The sequence below is a fragment of the Amphiura filiformis genome, chromosome 5 (genome assembly GCF_039555335.1).
Source record: "Amphiura filiformis chromosome 5, Afil_fr2py, whole genome shotgun sequence".
Lineage (NCBI taxonomy): Eukaryota > Metazoa > Echinodermata > Ophiuroidea > Amphilepidida > Amphiuridae > Amphiura > Amphiura filiformis.
Window position 1 is genome coordinate 43297165 of NC_092632.1, and position 21292 is coordinate 43318456.

Consider the following 21292-nt stretch of genomic DNA (forward strand, 5'->3'; position numbering starts at 1 on the left):
CTAGAAACTGAGTAATTGATTTGGGGTCAACAGAGGTCATGATGTACACAGCAGGAAAACATTGGTGCATAGCAGTGATAGCGTGGGTATGGAGTCAAATTACAACTTGAAATTTCTACTTTGTCTTGTTGTGCACACCGTGACAAGTGTTTTATGTGTTTGATTTTGTTCCTGGTTGATGAATATAGCTGAAATGATGGCAGATACAACACTTCCTGAAAGGCTTTCTGCAAAGTTTACCGAGTAAGCTTAAAATTTTTATGTCTATTGTCATTGTCGTGTACAATGTATGTGACATGTGTATGGACAGTATGAATAATTGATTGAAAAGTCCATCCACAATCCATATCCAGGCCACTGATAACCGATGATGAATAGAACGTGGAGCTATCTCAAAATGCGTCAGAATCAGTGAAGCATGACATACATGTGTAAAACTAAAAAGCAATTGAAATTTTAAATCGGAAGTAGGCAGTTCAGGCAATATTTAAAACAGTGATAAAATGTTGAATAATGGACATTATTGGATAGAACATAAATTCAGCATGAAAATGCTTTTTGAATTTTTCAAAAAGGCCAACCGGTTTTCGAGCTATATGGCTTGTTTTGTACGTTTTAGGAACCTATTTCTTATTATAGTCTTTGTTTTGGCATGGCACCATCATAATTTCATTAAGAAATTGTTTTTCTATAATAATTTTACAATTATCTTCTTTAAGCTATCCCACATTTGTTTTCATAAGAAAATAAGTTGTACCAAATTTTTGATCAATTATTTTGAGGAAATAGTCGCTAATTTGCATAATTAGTAATTTAATTAACAATTTTAATTAATTATTGCAGTGGGAATTGTGATTTTTGATCAATCAATAATATAAATGAAATGTTGCTTTAAAGTGACTGACACACAAAGAAATCATCAAAGTATCAAAAAACATTTAGAAAATGTGATTAAATTCATTAAAAAGGTCTAAAAATTGCATTAATTAGTGTTCAGTGAGCATGAAAACTGGCAACACTGTACGTTGGTTTTCCTCATATGAAGCCCAAATTTCCTTGAAGTAAAGGGTTTTCTTTGATTATTGGAGCCTTGCTTCAGGGGAATTTCTTTGAAACTGTGGATTTAGAACAACTTTATAGGCATGTATATTGATACTAACATGCATAAATATTGCTTGAAACCATCATTATAAAAATTCAGTCCTAAATTTTCAAGAAACTGTAACTTTCCAACCACTACGCTTGATTTTGGCGCAGGTTGATACAGTTATTCATCTTGACATACTCTACTTGAAAATCAATTGCTTTCAGCACAAAACCAGACTATAGTACCAATAACAGAGCATTTATAGAACTATGCACTCACTATATGGCAACACTGGTTTCCATGTTTACTGTGCCATGCTCACTGTGCAATCAGTGGATGACCTTGTCAACGAATTCAGTGAGCACACTGAACTACCTATCGGAAGTAAACAACACTGATCACGACGGGTTTAACACCCGAAAAAGTTGCTCAAATGACACATAGGTGAATTTGTTAACATAATTTCTTATGAGCAAACTTTGCTCTGAAGTTTCAGACAAAGAATTGTTAAAAAATGTTTGAAAATTGGTGACAATTGAGTGACTGAAGTTGGGTATGGCTTGTGCATGAGATTGATATTTATATTGCAAATACCACACGAGGACCAAATCAAATGTGCCACAGACGGTCAAACATCTCGGTGGCTCAGTGGTTACGGCCTTGGACTCATAATCTGAGAGCTTGCTTGATGTGCGTGGGTTCGAGTTCCCGTCCTGCCACCATGTTGCGCCTTTGCGCAAGGAGCTTTGTCTTGCTTGCCTCACCCCACCCAGGTGCAATGGGAAGCTGTTAGGGGTAGTCACAGTCGTTGTAGGCCTACTGATGAACACTGCGCCATTTGTAGGCAGCAAACGTGGTTCCGACATATTCTAATAACGGCGGAATAAATGTAAACTAAAAAAAGCGCTTTGAGGCTGTTTATGGCATAAAGCGCTATATAAATATAGATCTACATTGTACATTTATTTATTTTATTTATTTTTCTTTCTTTTTCTGTCACATTGTGAAGTGCCAAATAGTGGAAGTGTTAGTTCAATACCTTTAGAAAGTATTTCTCTGTGATGACTCATGTTGATTTTGGCTAAATATGTTGTATTTTCACTCAAAAGGGAATGTGATTCCGCTTGATCCCTAGCTTACTGAATAAATACTGCATTTTTCCGATCTTGATTTGAAAAGGTCTATAGAGGCAATCCTGTCAGACATTTTTTTAGGTGGGCCATTGTCTCATAATAGAGTATTTTTTGTCCCTGTGCTATTTACATGTAGTTGCCGTTTTTAGTTGACTGTATCATAAGGCCCATGAAAGTCAATTCTGAGTTTATCGTCACTTTTTTTTCCAGGTTGGTGAGGTGACTTTTTCATTTTTCAATATTTCATCAGATTTCATTATTGACCTAAAATGTGTGTTGATTTAAAGCAAAATGGAAATAAATGCCACAAAGAAATTTTCACGAAAGGTAGGGACTAGAAAAGTTAGAAAAGAGCCTGCTTTTGCTTCCAAGTTATGAATTTATATGTTTTACAAACAAAAATATATGTTTCCAATTGCTAAAACTGGTGAAAACACTGATACATGTACTTTGAAAATATTGAATTCTTTTGACATTTTTGAAAATTTGACGCGGGTATTTTTGGTTTCCAAAAAGTGACGCGGACGGGGGACGATAAACTCGGAATCGACTTTCATGCGCCTAAATGTTGCCCATTTTGAAAATTGATCAGTTAAAATGTATTTGAAGTGCAATTGATTTCTACTGGATTATAGCCTTTAGGGATTCTAGCTTTGAATGCAACAGAAATTTGAAGCTAGGGCTATATAGCAGAGTGCGGTTTAAATTACTATTATTAACTGTTGGCTGGTACTGCTACTGTATCCCATGAAACTTGTGATTGAAACTAAAACCATTTTCCCGATACCTTGTAAACACAGCTGTCAGGTGTCTCTGATAATTGGTAATTATGTAGTTAATAAAAAGTATTGCATTATTTTCATAAACTTTCCTTACTGAATTGAAAGTTTAAAACACACTTTTTTCCTTCTAAATCTACATGTAAGCAATAAAATGAATGATTTTAAAGAGTGAAATACAATTTTATACCAATTGAATGTAGAACTTGTTGAATATGATCAATTTGATATGGTACTATGATCCAGATATGTCATAATGCACTCTCAGGGATGTCATCACAAATACATTACATTTTTGACTTTATCAATTTGCAGCACATTCGCCTATCAGACAGTGAAGGACCGACTGCCAATAATTTTGACGAAGGTTATCAATACTTTGTACACGTTCCGCAAACAAGCAGCTCAGAAGCATGGAGAGGTAAGTCTAAGCCAGATTACAAGGATCATCAGACTTAATGAAGGTTTTAGTTAGCTTTAAACACAATTGACCTTTTCAGTAAATCCCATAAGCCTTTAAATTTGCAGGTAGACCTGCGATGTCATCATTTTACGTAATGCTGATGTGCACATTATTTATTATTATTATTATTATTATTATTAATCAACACTTATATGGCGCTCTAACAAAGAGCACAGCGCCTTACAAAATATACAGGCAAAATGAAGCAAGAAATAAATACAACCAACATTAATACAAATGTTTTTTAAGCATACGATTGAAAGCAGGCACAGACACCGCCTCCCTCAACTGGATAGGCAACTCATTCCAGAGCCGTGGAGAGGCAACAGCAAACGAATGATCACCAGCTCTCTTATTTGATCGTGGAACCAAGAGCCTTGTTGTATCTGAAGAGGAGCGGAGTCTGGGCCTATTTTCGTGCGTTACCGTGTCGCTGAGCAAGGTAAGCAGGTCACATAAATATGGTGGAGCGACATTCATCAAACACTTATAGACATACAACAATATTTTAAACTGTATTCTATCCTTCACTTGAAGCCAATGCAAGGAGTTCAGGAGATCCGCAGAGCACCTGTCCCGTCCACAAGCAAAAACTAGCCTGGCCGCCTTATTCTGGACACGTTGTAGCCGTTTGAGGTCAGCTTCACGAGCACCAAACAAAAGAGAATTAGCATAGTCTATGCGGGACAGGACAAGTGCTCTAACGGCATGATGACAGGCTTCCTGAGAAATAAAACGGCGTATGCGCCACAGATTGCGAATGTGGAAATTGATAGTTTTACACAGGGTACTAATATGGATGGACATGTTCATTACACCATCAAAGGTTACACCCAGGTTCTTGACAGAGATTGAAGGCTCAATTGTTTTACCATCAAGCTTCAGTTGGATATCAGACACTAAATTTAACACTCTTGGGCCCGCAACAACAAAAAACTCAGTTTTTTCTTGGTTCAATTGCAGTTTGTTGCGCAACATCCACATATTAAGATCAGATATGCAATTGGTAATACGATCCATGGTCCGTTCACACTCCCCGGGGACTTTATGATCAAAAGCAGCATATAATTGGATGTCATCTGCATAGCAGTGAAAACTAATATTATGACGGCGAATTATATCCCCTATTGGTGAAATATACAATATAAAACCTTGAGGACCTATGATAGACCCTTGAGGCAGAGAATAAGTGAGGATGTGTTCATTGGATAAGGCATTCTTTATGGACACCCTGGGGTGGTCAACCGTATCGAAAGCGGCCGACATGTCAAGTAGCACCAACAGTACAGTCTTGCTATCGTCAACGTACTGGAGAAGGTCGTTCTTCACCTTTAGCAGAGCAGTTTCCGTGCTATGAAACTTTTTGTAGGAAGACTGATTTCTTTCGCCCAGATCATTCCTGTCTATATGGCTACCTACTTGACATGACGCCGCTTTCTCGATGACCTTTGACAAGAACTTGATATTGGCCACGGGCCTGTAGTGCTTAAGAATGTTATGATCAAGGTTTGAACATCGCTGCTGCACATTTCGAAGCCGTGAAGTGCGCAGTAATGATGTGTGCATCGCCATGACGACATCACATTCACAACCTCACAAAAGCTTGTTAGATTTACCGAAAAGGTCAATTGAAACACGTAATGGTTGTATAGTAAACCCTACAATAAGAGAAAGTCAGATACATGCAATTCTACATTATACAATGGCAGTTATGTTTGATTAAAATACAAGAAATTTGGTTTTGTGATTTGGAGGGAACAGTAAGATTGTTCAGCACTTAGTTGTTTGTACTACTTGTACCAAACAATTTTTTAGATTAAAAAGAGAAAAGATTTACTACAATAAAGCCAAAACAAAGTCATATATTTTAACTGAGAGTGTGGTCTTGACTTGCATGGATTTAAATGGATTTTTCTAATCTACAGGAAGCAGTTCAAGATTGCAAAACCATTGTGTCCCGTCTCTCCAAACTGAAGAATGAAATGCAGACAGACAAACCTGTCTTGCCGTTGACACCATTGACTGACATTGAGGAACATGATGTGGTCATCTGGAATGGGTATCTTGAAGAAGAAGTTTTCAGGAATAAAGGAGAGCCGGCCAGTTTTTTCCAATCGGCTTGGTTGTATGTAGAATGTTATATGTACAGGAAAATCATGGAAGCTATCCACTTGAGGTAGGTCTGGTGATCAGAATTGAAAGTTTTAACTGATAAGGGATGAGCCTGATACATCTAAATTCAGCATAAGATCCAAAGATTTTGTAGATTAATTGTAAAATATGTCATAAACTATACATTTCAAGAGTATCGAATGTTGCATTTTGAAGAAGCAGGGTTTTCAATAAACATCAACATTGATGGGTTCCAATAATTTTGAACCACCCCGTATAATATGTATGACATTAATAACTTTACAGCAACTACACAAACCTATCCATGGCCAACTACCAGTTTCGAGTCAAATTACAGTGCACATACCATTCATACCAAAGTGACTAAAGTTACCAGTATATCCAAGCATTTCCCCATGCCTTAATGTACAAGTGTGCAATTTTGATGATCAATTTGTCATTGACAAAAGTTACAAATGAAAAGCCTGCGGTTTGGGAACCTCCTTGTTATAACAGTATTAGAGTGTACAATTCTGTGCAAAAATATTTCATTTTGAAATTTGATGAAATATTTCACATGTAACTTTATAAACTGATTTTGTAGATAAGCATTTCTGATTGCTTTGTTTCTTTTTGCTCATTTTGTAGCACTGCCTTACAGAGCTTTGATCCATTTGGCGAGCAGAAGCGTAATGCTTTGTTACAGTCACTGCAGGCTGTCACATTGCTATCCAACTACCTAGAGGAGCATGCTCATGACAAGCCAGACAATGCTCAACAAGCATTTGACCAGTTTGTACAGGTAAGTGCATAGATATGTTATTCACACTTTATGGACAACAAAAATTGAAATAATTGTAATACTTGATATCTCCAAATTCCATCATGGTATGAAACATCAATCTTATAACCTATACCAAGCTGTATGAGTTATTTAAAAATACTTAACCCTTACGCCCTCCCTGCTTTTTGGCGAGGGGGAAGGAAAGAAGGAGGAAAGAAAGAAAGAAGAAGAAGAGAAAACTTTTTTTCTCGGGTGCGGTTTCGAACCCCCGACCCTGCGGGTGCCACGCCCGTGCACTGGCCTACCTTGCCACGGGGAGTAGCTTGCCCGCCAAGCTTTCCGTGCCCATATGACTGTTCGCATGATGACCTTAATAGCATCACGTGGGATACCTGCTTGTGCCTACGCTTTCTGAATTGAGGTTTTTTGGTGTTTAGTGCAGTTAGGGTTAAAACATAAGGAAAAAACAGTATATAACAGATGAGAGTGGTAAAACAGCTTCATTTATTCAGGAATTCTACAAAATAGTGAAATGTTGACCAAAGTCTTTTTTAATCAATTGACTTAAATTGTAATTTAAATCAGTAATTCAATAAACCCTGTTAGGAAGAATTAAATGCAAAATCTTTGTGTGAATAATGTATTAAGGGTTTTGTACACATATAACATTGACTAGTTTGGTTAAAATCAAGACAATCAGAACATGAATAATGCTAATATGTTCTGTGGGTTTACATTGCAAATTCATTCACAAAAATTGAAGTCCAAATGCAACAAGTTGCATTTGTGTTACAAATTGCATGCAACATCCTACTACAAAGTAGCACAGGCAATGAGCCACATACATGTGATTGCCCTTAAAATGATGAGGTAGCCAGTAACGACTTAAGTGTCATCAATGATTTTGTGTGGTTGTCTTTCAGATATCTCTATGGGGCAACAAGTGTGATCTATCCATTTCAGCAGGTGTGGAAAACTCACAGAAGATTGATCCTATCGGCCCACTGCAAAACCTCCAGTCCCACATCCTAGTCAATGATATGCACAAGCTGTTCCCTATTCTAAGAGAAGCACGCGCCAAGGACCCCGCAAAGAAAGTAAGGCTAGATATCATCCTAGATAATGCTGGTTTTGAGCTGTTTACTGATCTATGCTTGGCTGAGTTTGCCATCAGAGCAGGTATTGTGGATGTGGTGCACATGCACTACAAGGCTATGCCATGGTTTGTGTCTGATGTTACATATCAAGACTTCATGTGGACAATTGATACACTGCAAAACCACAGGGATAACCTGCTGTCCAGTCTAGGTAAGTCATGGCACAGGCGTCTGTCATCAAAGCAGTGGGACATAAGCGGCCATAAATTCTGGACGACCCCACATGACTACAGCGAGATGAAGCAGGTGTCGCCAGATTTGTACGAAGAACTGAGTCGATCCGATTTGGTCCTATTTAAAGGCGATCTGAACTATCGTAAGTTGATTGGTGATAGAAGCTGGGAGCATACCATTCCATATGCGGAGGCCTTGTGTGGGTTCCATCCTGCACCACAGTGTGCCTTGAGGACTAGTAAAGCTGATTTGATTGTTGGCTTACCAGAGGGATTGTCAGAGGAATTGACGAGTAAAGATAAGGACTGGATGGTTACTGGGGAATATGCTGTTGTACAGTACTGTGGTATGAGGAACTTGTAAAGATTCAACTCGATAAAGTGACACTGGTACTTTTGGAATATACAATATTTTAAGTCCATGTGGATTGTTTATTATAACTATATCAAAATTTTGTACTAACTCTCTTGCCAATGCGTACACACTCTGTTGTGGTATATCATCACCCTGCTACGATAATTGCTCAACCCAGTTTTCAGCCGAATTAAGCTTTTGCCTAAATCATGTCTCTATTAGCATGTGCACCTGCTGTAATAATGCCATTGATATTGACCAATCATAAAGGAGATTTTGGAGTGAGTTAGGCAATTTTTACAGGTGACAAATGGTGAATAAGGCATTTTAACACCAGAATTTATGCCTAACTCAGCTGTTTGTCAGAAGATTTTGCTCAAGTCACAGGCCAAAGTCCCTGAAAGTCACATGTATCAGTTATGTAATCACCCTAATTATTTCAAATAATTCCTTTTGTCTTATTATCATTTGTTCTTATCCAAAGATTGGCGACTAAATATGTTTATATATGCATGCTTAAACCATATTTTGTACTCTTTTTTTTCAAAACTACAACAAATGAGTTCAGCAGTAGCATGGTGACGATATGCTACACAGATTGTTCAGCAAATGAGTTGTCGATATTTGTGATGTTATTTACAGTGGGGTGTCAGGTTCACATGTCTTAGGGGGCAAAGATAGAAAATCTCCCGGTGGGCATTTTTTACAGCAATAATTGCCCAAACATGTTCAATTTTGCACTATTTGAGCCCCAAATCAAGGTGTTATCAGGCTCAAAAGGATATTCACAGCAAGTATGGTTGATTTCTGCCCAGTAAGTGGAGCTGGCCAGCAGGGTAAAAACCGTTTGTCTGGTAAAAACTTCCCATCCCCCCACCAAGCTACTGATGATTCAGTGAGCCAGGCGGGGAGTCTGCCCTAATTCCTTATTTATGCAGTACGCACGTTATATTAGCAAAAAGTGCCAAAGAACTTTGATAATAGGTGTAAGAAACACTTTTTATTTTATCACAATCTTAAGCACTTGGTCAGAGTAGCTCAGTAGCTTCTCCTGTGTGTGTCTGTTATCGATGGCTGGTGAGAGGATTTGGTTGGACATGGTTTAATTGCAGCTCTCATTTGAATGAGCACAGTGTCATGAGATTGAAAAAATGTAATGGGAATGTTTGGTCTTTTTACCTAAAACTATATAACTAAACTATAACTAGACTGATGCATAATTGTACTTACTTACCTTTTCCTGCATGTGAAGTGTCGCAGGGAGACATAACTTCCTTTCAAGGGCTAGGTATTATTAAAGTTACTTTGATTGAAGGGGTGTCCAAGGAATCAGTACACCTGAAGGGGTGTCCAAGGAATCAGCACACCTGAAGGGGTGTCCAAGGAATCAGTACTTTGGGAAAACATGCTATTATGAGCACAAATGGATTGTTTATAAATTATGTATAACAATTTTGTACCAACTCTGCAAGATCCTTTTACATTAAAGGAGCCAGGTCCCTCCATGCTATTTAGCTAGTTCAGCAAATGTGTTTATTTTTTGCGATGTGATTCAATGAGCCAAACGGGAAACTATTGCCATATTTACGCAGTATGTGCATTATATTAGCCAAAAAGTGCCAATGAACTTTTATAATAGACTGTGTAATAAATACTGTTTTCATCACCTGCTTTACTGTTCCATATTTCATTGTCAGAGCATGAAACTAGTATAGATTCTAGCTTCAATTGTCAGAGTAGCTCAGAAGCTTCTTTTTAGCGATGGGCAGTGAGATGATGTAGTGTGGTATAGGTTAATTTGTAGCTCTCAATGTGTTTTAATGAGAATAGAAACCAAATTACACAGGAAAAACTGAATGGGAGTACTGTGTCATGAGAATTGAATAATGTATTATATGGGAATGTTTGGTCTTTTTACCTAGAACTGTAAGTACACTGATGTATAACTTGACTTACTTTACCTTTTCCTTCCGCTTGTACCGTGAAGTGTCACATTGAGGCATAACTTCCTTTTTCATGGGCTAGGTACAAAATTATATTTTACTGATGCATAACATGGAATGCATTTTCTTTTTGATATTATGCAAATATTTATGGTTGTGTGTGTATTACCATATTTGATTAATGCCCAGGATGGCTAATAATTATTTCAAGAGGGTGCTAAATGCTCACTATGCTATGAATGTCAAAATGTTCATTGTCAATGCAAACAATGCTGTAATTCACAATAAAACAAACTGGAATACAAATATCACAATCATTGCAAAGCTCAATACCCAAATGAATTTCCCTATTTGAGAATATTTTACTCAATTGCATGTTAAAAGTGCAATGAAGACAAACATGTTCTCAAACTTCTGTAACTTAGTCAGCAATCCCGTCTCATACCACCTGTTTACTTGTGACTCCTAACTTGTGCAATAAAGCACAACTGTTACAATAGTGAACAATTTTTTTCATGTCACAGGTTAGGTGGTATAAAATAAAATTACTGGAAAGTTCACGGGTATTTTGCACTAATTAAAGTACAGGATATTATACCATTTTTCACTCTGATGTGGCAGTGACGTCAGCTCGCATTTCATTAGGCGCAGCTTCAAGTAGCTACATTGTAGTGGCCGCTCATATTGCTGGCGTATGCACGTATGCGTTTTAAAGATGCCGCATAGATGCATGCGTGAAAAAAGCTGCCTAAACACGTTGATGTCACTGCCACATCAGGGTGAAAAGTATTATAGTAGGCCTTTTCAATCCATATCAATCAACGAGTGATGCATATAACACATTTTTTTTTGTGTCAATGTAACACATACATTCTACCCAAAATAGTTCCATGAAATTTAAAGAAGTTTATCTCAAGCATACATTCTTTGTTTCCATCCTTGTATGGAGTTTCATAATTATTAACACAGTCATTTCTCCCATTTTGCCAATGTATTCATATGGTAAAAAGTGCTAAATGAAAATTTAGCACTAGAATTTTAAAAGATTAAAGTAATAATCTGTACTTAATGGAATGAATAATGCAGAATTGCAAGTACATGTAGATGTAGTTCTTTTTATTTTTGTATAAAAGTTGATAATTTATGATGAATTATGTCATAATTTTGATCAATCAAGTTGAAGAAATATATCAACATTGTTAGCTTTTTCGCATATTGATATCACTGTTAAAACAGATTTCATATTGTTGGTATTATACATGACTTAAAACATTCTTTAAGAGTTCTTTCTTATGTACTTCAGCTTATAAATTTGAAATAAAATATGATATGGTAAAATTGCCTGTTTATATTATCTCTTCTTAAAAGATTATGGCTTGTTTAGTTGTTAAATGATGAATTGGACTCTTTCAGTTTAAATCCATACACCCTGTATGGAAGACATGATCTTAATCTTCCACACATGGGTGCAGACTTAAGACTTAAAATGGAGTCATGCATTCAGGTAACTCCCTTTGAAATTCACACTCCCTGTGTGGAAGATAAGGCCATGTCTTCCATAGGAATTCAACTGGAATAGCCCAATATAATGGGGATCAAGCAAAATCAGTCTGAAGTCAGGCATATTCAATTTCCATTTATTTACATAGTTGTATAAAGCATCTACAAAGCTACATTTTGTAGAAAACCCCATTGAAATTGAATGTTTAGTTTTAACGATATGAACAGTTGGGAAGTGTTTCCTTAACAATATGCAACAAAATCTATATATCCGACTTCCGACTGATTTCGCTTGATCACATCACATATGTTAGCTATCAAACAATTATAAAAAGTGATTAAACTGAGGGCAGTACCTCTAGATTAGTGTGCGATGCACAGATGGTCAACTTGGATTTAAAGTGCCTGCTTGATTGCTAGTTTGTATTTTGCATGTAATGCATTGTACCAGTAATGCAAGCTAAGTGCACATGGTCAACCTAAAGTTTAAAGATGGCAATTAGATCATTTGTATTATATCAGTTAATGCTCATCCCTGTATATTTTTAATACAGCCAGATATATCATAATTGGAAACAGCGGCCAACAGCTGTATCTTTTAGCTTGGATTTAAGATCTAATTCATCAAAATCATTCAAGAAATAGATGCAATAATCCAACAACCCAAGGAAGATGCAAGTTGCAGTTTGCTCTATTGCATGCCCTATTGATTTCTACACAATTCGTTCTCGAAAAAAAGATTAGTGTTGTGCTTTCATTGATTAGAACATAAAAGTGCAACTTTTGATTCCATTCTTTTCTTAGGTTTTAGATCACTGTTTTTATAATTCTTAACCAATTTCAACAAATGAGGTCTTAAATCAAAGCTAAGGAATACAGGTATTGGCTGCTTGTTTTAATTTTGACATATATATTTGTCTTTATTTAGGATATTCAGGGGTGAACATAACTGGTACCTTAATTCTTTTGTGCACTGTTCAGACTATAACAATAAAAATTATGCAATTGCAATTTTGCTCTTTAGTTGGAAATAAGAGAGTCATGGCAACAATGTTATATGCAGTGGAATCAATAACATCTTGGCTAACAGAAAAATTTAACTTGGTTTCTTTACTAGTTCGGGCTTAAACACAATGAACTTAATTGTCTAGGAAACAAGTTGGGCTACTTTTGACATTTTCACACATATCAAGCTTGCATCGCATAAAATTGACTTTCATGGTTAGCAATTGCATTGTTGCTTTTGAGAGAAAATAAAGGGAGTCATGGCATAAATGTGAAATGCAGTAGAATCAATAATATCTTGGTTAACAAAAACTACTTGATTTCTTACCTAGTTCAAGTTCAAATGCTATGCCTGATTGTACTTAATCGCCCGAGTCGGCACACCTTTTGCTGTGTTCGCACGTATCAAGTATGAACTCTCATCGTCAAAGATTTCAGAACAAAAGCAAAGGTTTTTCATGTTTTTCATTCACTTAATTGACATTAGTAAATGAATAATATGATATCTAGTTCAAATTTACAAATTAAAATACCACTTCAAATGCCCATTGTTTATAATTACCCATCTTTAGAGCATCGACCAGATGTGTCATGATTCAACTCAATTCAGTCACTTTTGCTACACAAAGACACAAAAGTGGCCCAAGCTGATTTAAGACTACTTTACACAATTGGCAATATCTTGGCTTGTAGACCACCAATTTGATTGAAACAAATCTTATGTAGTAGCCTAAGAAATAACCTTGATGACCAAGTAAAATTCAATACAATCAATAAGTACAATGTTTGCCTTAGAATGTTATTTCCTAAATTGTATAAATTTTACTGTTACAACCTGTATATGGCAGATCTACCATTTCACATAATGCATAGAGCTATTCTTAGGCTATCTCTTTGAAAGTAACTTGACTTTGTTGGCAGTCTCTATGTTTTAAGCAGGGCTGTACTGTAACAACTGCAGCCTGCCATTGGTGGCTATTGGGTGGGTAAAATTAAAAGTACTTGCTCATATGGCAACTATCATTGTGAGAAAATTCAATTGATTGAATTGGAAGAGCCAATAGAAGCCTCACCTGATCCCCTTTGATTATTCAGTGTTAAAGAAGAGAATCCAGCGCAGTATCACAGCCAGTTTACAGAATAACAGAGCTATTCATTTCATAATCCACAAAGTATCAATGACCTATATTTTGTTACTGCATCAAGTTTTGCGAAAATTTGACCTTCTTGCGAGTCAGTTGCGTAGTGTAGCACTCTATGACTTGGGTCTCATTTTTTGATCGATTGAATAAAAAGGTCTCTAAGTGATTAATTATTTCCCAGTTTTTAGGGACGAGCTGTGGTACGGTTCGAGATTTGCGTGGTTCAGCCTCATTGAATAATCAGGTGGCATTATGTATAATAGATGATCTAACAGATAGCTACAGATGTGTGAATTCAGGAGAGTAATTACTCAAGCTGATGGTATTTCCAAATAAGCTGCAAAAATTATTCATGATTTATTTCTGAAATGGCAGCAGTGCTGTGAATCACAGTGGGTATTGGCAGGGCTGTATCTTGACACTTCCCACGAGCAGGGGTATTCTGCTTCATAGCTCCCTTTAGGGAATTCATACTACAATATCAACTCATCTCACAATGATTGATTGCAAATTCAGAACATGGAGGTAGTCCATGTTCAGAACAAGAACCGCTCCCATTTGAAAACCGAGACACGGCCCTGCACTTCTTAGATCGCCTTGATTAGAGTTCGAAGCCCAGTGCAGAGGGCAAGTAAACACACAGTAAAGAATGTCCCAAATGTCTGATGAACCCAATTTAATATTTTAAAGACTGGTTTATCAATAAACATAAATTATAAAATGTGTTTTGCAAACAATTTTGCCAAATATTTCGTCAACACTTTATTAAATAACATTATATTAGAATAGTTTGCAGAAAGTTTTTAATGTTAAATGAAAACGCTTTATACCCTTTATATACCCTTTATATAACCCAACATTTAACCGTTTTCTGGCAACCTTTCCTAACCTTTTGCAAATAAGTCAAACACGTTTTGTGGTTGCTAGGAAAGTAGCCAAATTCTAATAAGTTATGGAACAATTTGATAGTTTTTCCCTTGCCCCAACAGGTTTGGTGCAATTGGACACTACCATTTGGAGATCAAAATATGTATACAGATATATATCAAAATAAAGTATACAGTTTGAAAAATGCCACTAGATTAAAATGTATGAGGCATTTGGTCAAAATACTATAGCATTCACACAACGTCTTATTAGAGGTCTGTCCTGCCTGGATGTCAACTTATGCAATTATGTGTCTCTAGTGTTATCAAGGTCTGCAGGAGGTCTTGTGAAAATCTTTGATTTAAGAGAGCAACGTTATCCGTCAGATTCATAACATCAAGAATTGTACAAGTTACACTGGGTGGAAATCCATAGACTACCATAATTACTACCTACTCACCAACAAACGTCTCGGATGAAGAAGATGTTGAAGAACACTACAAACAGCTGAATGCAGCTACAAAGTAACAAAATATGTACCTGCTCATAACGTATTGATAATTGCGGGAGATTTTAATGCAAGATTTGGACTTCATGATGCAAAATTTGTATACGAGTGCATGTACCACCAAAGCACAAATAGAAACGAAGACTTCCTACTTGAGTTTGCACAGGAGAACAACCTTATCATCACCAATACCACATTTCAGAAGAAGAAATCAAAACTTTGGACATGTGTGCTGCCAAGTGGATTCAGAGCACAACTTGATTATTTATTAATCAGGAAGAAGTGGAGAAATTGTGTAATCAATACACAAGCCTACAACTCCTTCGCAAGCACAGGTTCAGATCATAGGATAGTGACTGCAAACATCTGACTCAGTCTAAGAGCCAACAACAAATCACCTCCAAAGAGATTAAATATGACTCGTCCAAACTAGCGACAGACCCTGAACTTCAGGACAAGTATACCCTGGAGATTAAAAACAGATATTCTGTTTTATCTGATGATAATTGTGCAGACCAAACCCAAAAATATAATTACCTGATTCAGGCCTACAAGGAGGCTGCTGAAAAAGTAATGCCTAAACTGCCAAAAAAGCAAAGAAAGGCACTTTGCTTTGACTCAAGAGTAGAAAGACCTAGACAACACCTTACAGAAGTCAACAAGAGACACGTCAAAGAGAATACCAAAGATACTCATTTAGAATTTGAGCAGAGCAAGAAGGAACTAGACCAGGCATATGAAAAGCAAATAGGGAGTTCATAGAGAACAAATTGAAGGAATATGAAGAGGCCTAACCAGTGGTCATCATCTTGAACCTCATCCCAGTACCTAAGAGCGGCGATCTCAGCCTAACAGTCAACTACAGGGGAATCAGCCTATATAAGCTCAATAGTTGCCAAAACATTCAATAGGATGCTCTTGAATAGGATCAGACCACACCTTGATGATAAACTCAGACAGAATCAATGTAACTTCAGAGAAAAGAGATCCACCACTGAGCAGATTCTTGCTTTGAGAAGGATTATTATTGCACAGTCTGCAGTGATGACGTTTATCGATTTCAAGAAAGCTTTCGATACAGTCCACAGAGGCAAATGATTAAGAGCTTGAAAGCTTATGGCATCCCAGATACCATCGTGAATGGAATTGAAGACACCTACCAGGAAACAGATGCTAAAGTGATGACCCCAGATGGTGACACAGATGAATTAGAAATTTTAGCAGGTGTGCTACAAGGTACCATATCTGTTCATCATCGTCCTGGACTATTGCCTCAGATCTGCAATAGACGGCAGGGATGAGAGATTAGGCTTCACAATAAAACCTAGAAAAAGCCGACGTGTTGGTCCTCTGAACATAACAGATCTTGACTTCGTAGACGACATTGCACTACTATCTGATACTGCCAGCCAAGCACAGGAATTGCTCAAAAGCGTAGAAAATGCTGCACTTCGCGTGGGTATACACATGAATACGTAGAAAACACAATTCATGGTGTACAACCATTCAACAGAGGTTGAAATCCAAACCGATGATGGCAGCTTACTGGAAGGAGTTAAAGACTTCAAGTACTTGGGGTCGTGGGTCAGGAGTACTGAGCAAGACATCAAAGTAAGAAAGGCAATGGCATGAAAAGCTTGTAACAAGCTCAGTAATATTTGGAAATCTTCCTTACCAAGACACCTCAAAATGCACCTGTTCCAAGCCACTGTTGAAAGCGTCCTGCTGTATGGTTGTGAAACCTGGACCAACACCAAGAAAATTGGCAAATCAATGGATGGATGCTAGACTAGAATGCTACGATCAGCACTAAATGTGAGCGGGAAAATGCATATGGCCAATAAGGAATTGTATGGGGATTTCCCACCTGTAACTTCACCACAAGACGGCTACGGTTTGCAGGACACCGTAAGAGAGCCAGAGGGAGGATTACATCTGATCTGGTTACTTGGAAACCCACACTAGGGAAAAGAACCAAAGGACGTCCCAAGAAGAGCTTTATGGACCTGCTTCAAGCAGACACAGGATATACAATGGATGAAAGCATGCAGGACCGGCGGTTATGGCGAGCCATCATTGATGCCCGACAACAAAAGTGAACGGAGTATAATATTAGAAAGACTTAAAATTTAAATCTTAGTTGAGACTTAAAAATTTTTAAGTCTTTAAGATTTATTTTACGCGGGGTTTGATTTAAATTTTCTTTGGGATCGGGAAAAAGAAAATCTATTTTTAAATCTTTCGAAAGACTTAAAAATTAAACCAATCACAACGCGATGGTGCGTGCACGTGATCAAATCGAAACGTTTTTCTGGATTACTCAGCCGCCATCTTTCTTTTGCGATTTTGTGTGGTGGCGAGCGAATGAATGAAGTGATATGGACGAACACGAACACGAGCAGAATGGCATCCCAGATGCTGTATTCAGGCATGAGAATTTTCAGTTTAAAAACTGAATTCAGGTTTTTTTATAGTCAAAATTTCCGCAACTTTATTTAATTTCAGCCTGTTTTTGGTACTTTTTGCCCAATTTCACGCGCATTTTCAGTTTTTTCAGTTTTTTTTAGGAAAGTGCAGTCTCATGCCTGTGTATTGCCAATGTCAGTGACTATAACTTCCATGAAAAAGCTTACATTGTTGTGCACGAAGGGCCAATGTGAACATTATCTTCAATCGCCGAGGTAGTAGTCTGTGCGTCTGCTGTATAAGCTTACCTATACACATAATATAATTTATAAATTTGTAAGCTTATTTCCATGAAGGATCACACTCGGACACAGTGACACTGGAATATCACTGGCACTGCAGACTATTGCTTGAACTTTATGAAAGAAGTAGTCCTGACTTGGTATTACTCCCGTGAATAGACGTATTGCTTGATAAGAAGTCACACGGACTAGTATTTAATATCGATATTTAAATCCCCATAAAGATTTATATTATTTTGAAATAAATCCCAGATATGCTTAAAAGTAAATCTTAAAGGACTTGAATATTAAATCCAATGGACTTGCATTTTAAATCCCTGTGGGACTGAAATTTATAAAACTTTGTAAAGACTTATTTTAATCCTATATTGATTGGTCCCTAACTACAGTCTCTGAAAGTTTTAAAAGTAAGTCTTTTGGATTTGAATTTAAATCCCTGTCATTTAGAGTATAAGTAAGTTGATTTCAGATAGCCCCACAAGAAGAAATTCAGAGGTGTAAGATCACGAGATCTTTAGGTCATTCCACTTGGTACTTTAAAGCCCCGGGGGGGGGGGGGTTCTTCCTGGTTGAAGGTATACGGGGATGTGCCACGGTTTTGGGGTACCTTTTCAGCGATTTTGGTATATCAATGGGTGGGTTTTCAGTGGATACCAATGCGCCCTATTGGGCGCATTTGGGCAAAAATGCCATTAAAGCGCCCAATTATGGCAAATTGGGGTGCTTTTTCTCGAAAATTGGTATACTGATGGGTAGCAAAAACAGCAAAAAGTAGGTATAGAGAAAGTCTGCGTGGCACACCCCCGTACAAAATTTTTCGAAGAACCCCCCCCCCCCGGGCTTTAAAGCAATCACACGATTGCCAAACAATTTTGCTATAGGCGTTCTGTCAATTACTGTGAAGAAAGTGGTGAAACAGTGATTTTCATGTTACTTTAATTGACTTTGCGCAACTGCATTTTTACATGGCTCACAAAAATAGCCACTGAGTCCTTATTAATGGTCACACACCATTTAACAGTTGTAGAAGAACAAGATGCTGATTCAGCTATCAATTTATCAACTTAAAGTATTTGAAAAAATACGTACCTCATACTTGTTAATCTAGATTCTAGCTAGTGGCACTTTTCCTACTGTATAGTCTATTATGATACACCTTGTATTGTCTACAAGAAGCTCGTGACATTATGCAAAAAAGTTTAGTAAACTTCAACCCCGTGCCTTCAATCTTTTCACCCAAAAGGAAATCTGATTAACAAAAATCCTTGTAATGTGACAAAATGTACGCTGCGGCGCTTGAAATTATTTTTGATAGTGACTTAACTTTGAATAGGTATAAGGTATTTGAATATTTGCAAACGTGTTATTTTAAAGGTACCTTTTGTCTATTAATTATATCGACTAGGGAACGGTATCATTAACATACTGGCTTGCTTTATTAAAGATGAATGAACCTTGGGGGTAAGTAAACAATGAGTGATGACTGACACTTCGTGGTGTTAACGATGTGTTACATGCTACTATTCCATCAATCAAATGCCTCCTGGTATCTATTTAAATTTATGTATATATTGCACTAGACTATCACCTCGTTTCTCTGTAGATGTTGGCAAGATCAGGACATCAGTCAAAAAAGTACAATTATTTGGCTCTAATGTTTTTATTCGAGTTGGAGCCTATTAATATGTGTACAAGTGCTGGATGAAGTTCAGGAGGACTGGACCAAAAGCGAAAATGAAATAGGGCTGATAAAGAAGATGTTACAAGGGCCCCGCACTGCTCCTTGACCATGGTCCCCGAAGCACTTGCAAGTACCGGTACTTGTTTGTACTTTTTAAGACTGTACTTGCTTGTCAACTGCGTACATGTAGGTCAAAAACAAAAGTATCACTGTATCCTTAATATTAGAGCAGAGCAAAGGAATGAAGAGCTTCAGTAAACAATTTCAAAACATATTTGTATGAGTCTGCAGTTCACCGAATTTTAAACCAAGAATAAGAAAAACTTTGACCAGTGGTCCATATATCTTAAAAATTGTACAAATCACCGAATCAAGCGATCTCAGTATTGTAGGCAATGACAGGCATAGCAGTAGTAAATACAGCCCTTTTTTTAAACGGGCCCGCGCCCCCGGGTATTAATAAAAGAGCAGAGAAATTAGAGAAAAAGAAAAGTGCATGTGATTTTGACGAAAATTATTTCATATTTGACCATTTCAGCTTTTAAGCAAATTTAGGCGCGTTTCGCGCAAATTTGTTTCAATTTAAACCATTGACCATTTAAGCTTCAATATGTTACATGACACGTTTCATGATCCTTTCTTAGCTCACCAAGAAATTCGCGCATGGGGTATCCTACAAGTACAATAGAATGATGCTCAACAGAATCAGTCAGATGAGAATAAGTTTACACACTTGAGAACCAATCAAAATGGATTCAGAGGAAGAAGAACAATTCCCGGTCCGGGAACAATTACTTATATAAGGACACGTCCTTGGAGGGTACAAGCTTACGACCTAGCTCCCAGTCCCTTTTGTCATTACATTAATTGACTTCAAGAAAGCCTTTGATATCATACATCTAGAGCCAATTCTCGCAATTCACAATACAGTGCGCCGCCAACGGTTGCTCTTACAAGTCAAATTCAGGGTCCAGTTTTGGAATACGATGCGCCTCCAGCGGTTACTGGGGAGAGGCCAAGTGCATCAAGGGAAAAAGTCGACATCCAAACTCAAGTTCGCGTAATCACCTTGGTCTGGGCGGACATTTTAAAAATGAATTTAGAAGAGCAGCAACGACATCACTTGCATTACATTCCAGATGTTAAATCTACATCATATGGAAAATTTGAGGAAATTCGCACGAGTCCGTTTTATTTTAGGGCCATTTGTCTATAACTGGTCTTTACATGTAGCCCTATGGAGAGAGTGCCCGTTGAGGGCGCTATAACCCCCATTTTAGGAACAAAAATGTGATTTTAAAAAACGGACTTGTGCGAATTTTCTAATATTTTCTAGTTGAATCATTTTCTTACGATCCGTGACCATTCATAGCATACCTTTGTTTCTCTGTGGATTTGACTAGATGGACATATTCTAAGAAAAAAATAGCTCATGTCCCTCCCAAAAATGGCGGGAAAATCTATTTATAGCTCATTTTTCAAAATGGCCGCCAGAAAAAGTAGGAAAAACATGAATATCTATATACCATGTTCTGGATAGGCTATAATGACAAATAATATGCCGTTTTCCACTATATTTGACATGCCCAACCTTTTAAGATAAATTTCAAAGTGTTGAGAGGTCATCTTGACCCCTAAATCCAAGATGGCCGCCAGTTCCATATTGAAAAACATGAACATCGATATATCGTGAAGTGGATAGGCTATAATAACAAACAATGTGTCGTTTTCAACTATATTTGGCATGCAAAACCGTTTAAGATCATATTCAAAGAGTTTGGGGTCACATTGACTCCTAAATCCAAGATGGCCGCCAGCGCCATATTGACAAAAACATGAAAATCTATATACCATGAAGTGGATAGGCTATACTGACAAACAATGTGTCGTTTTCC

At 37.2% G+C, this 21292-nt stretch overlaps 1 protein-coding gene across 1 annotated transcript; it reads left to right on the top strand.

The window, feature by feature from the left end:
- Nucleotides 1–53: 53 nt before the first annotated feature.
- Nucleotides 54–10280, top strand: LOC140153178 (damage-control phosphatase ARMT1-like). The gene is made up of 5 exons (XM_072175850.1): nt 54–243; nt 3315–3420; nt 5388–5638; nt 6223–6376; nt 7282–10280. The coding sequence occupies exons 1-5, from the start codon at nt 179–181 to the stop codon at nt 8050–8052; spliced, it is 1347 nt and encodes a 448-aa protein (XP_072031951.1). The 5' UTR covers nt 54–178; the 3' UTR covers nt 8053–10280.
- Nucleotides 10281–21292: the final 11012 nt, after the last annotated feature.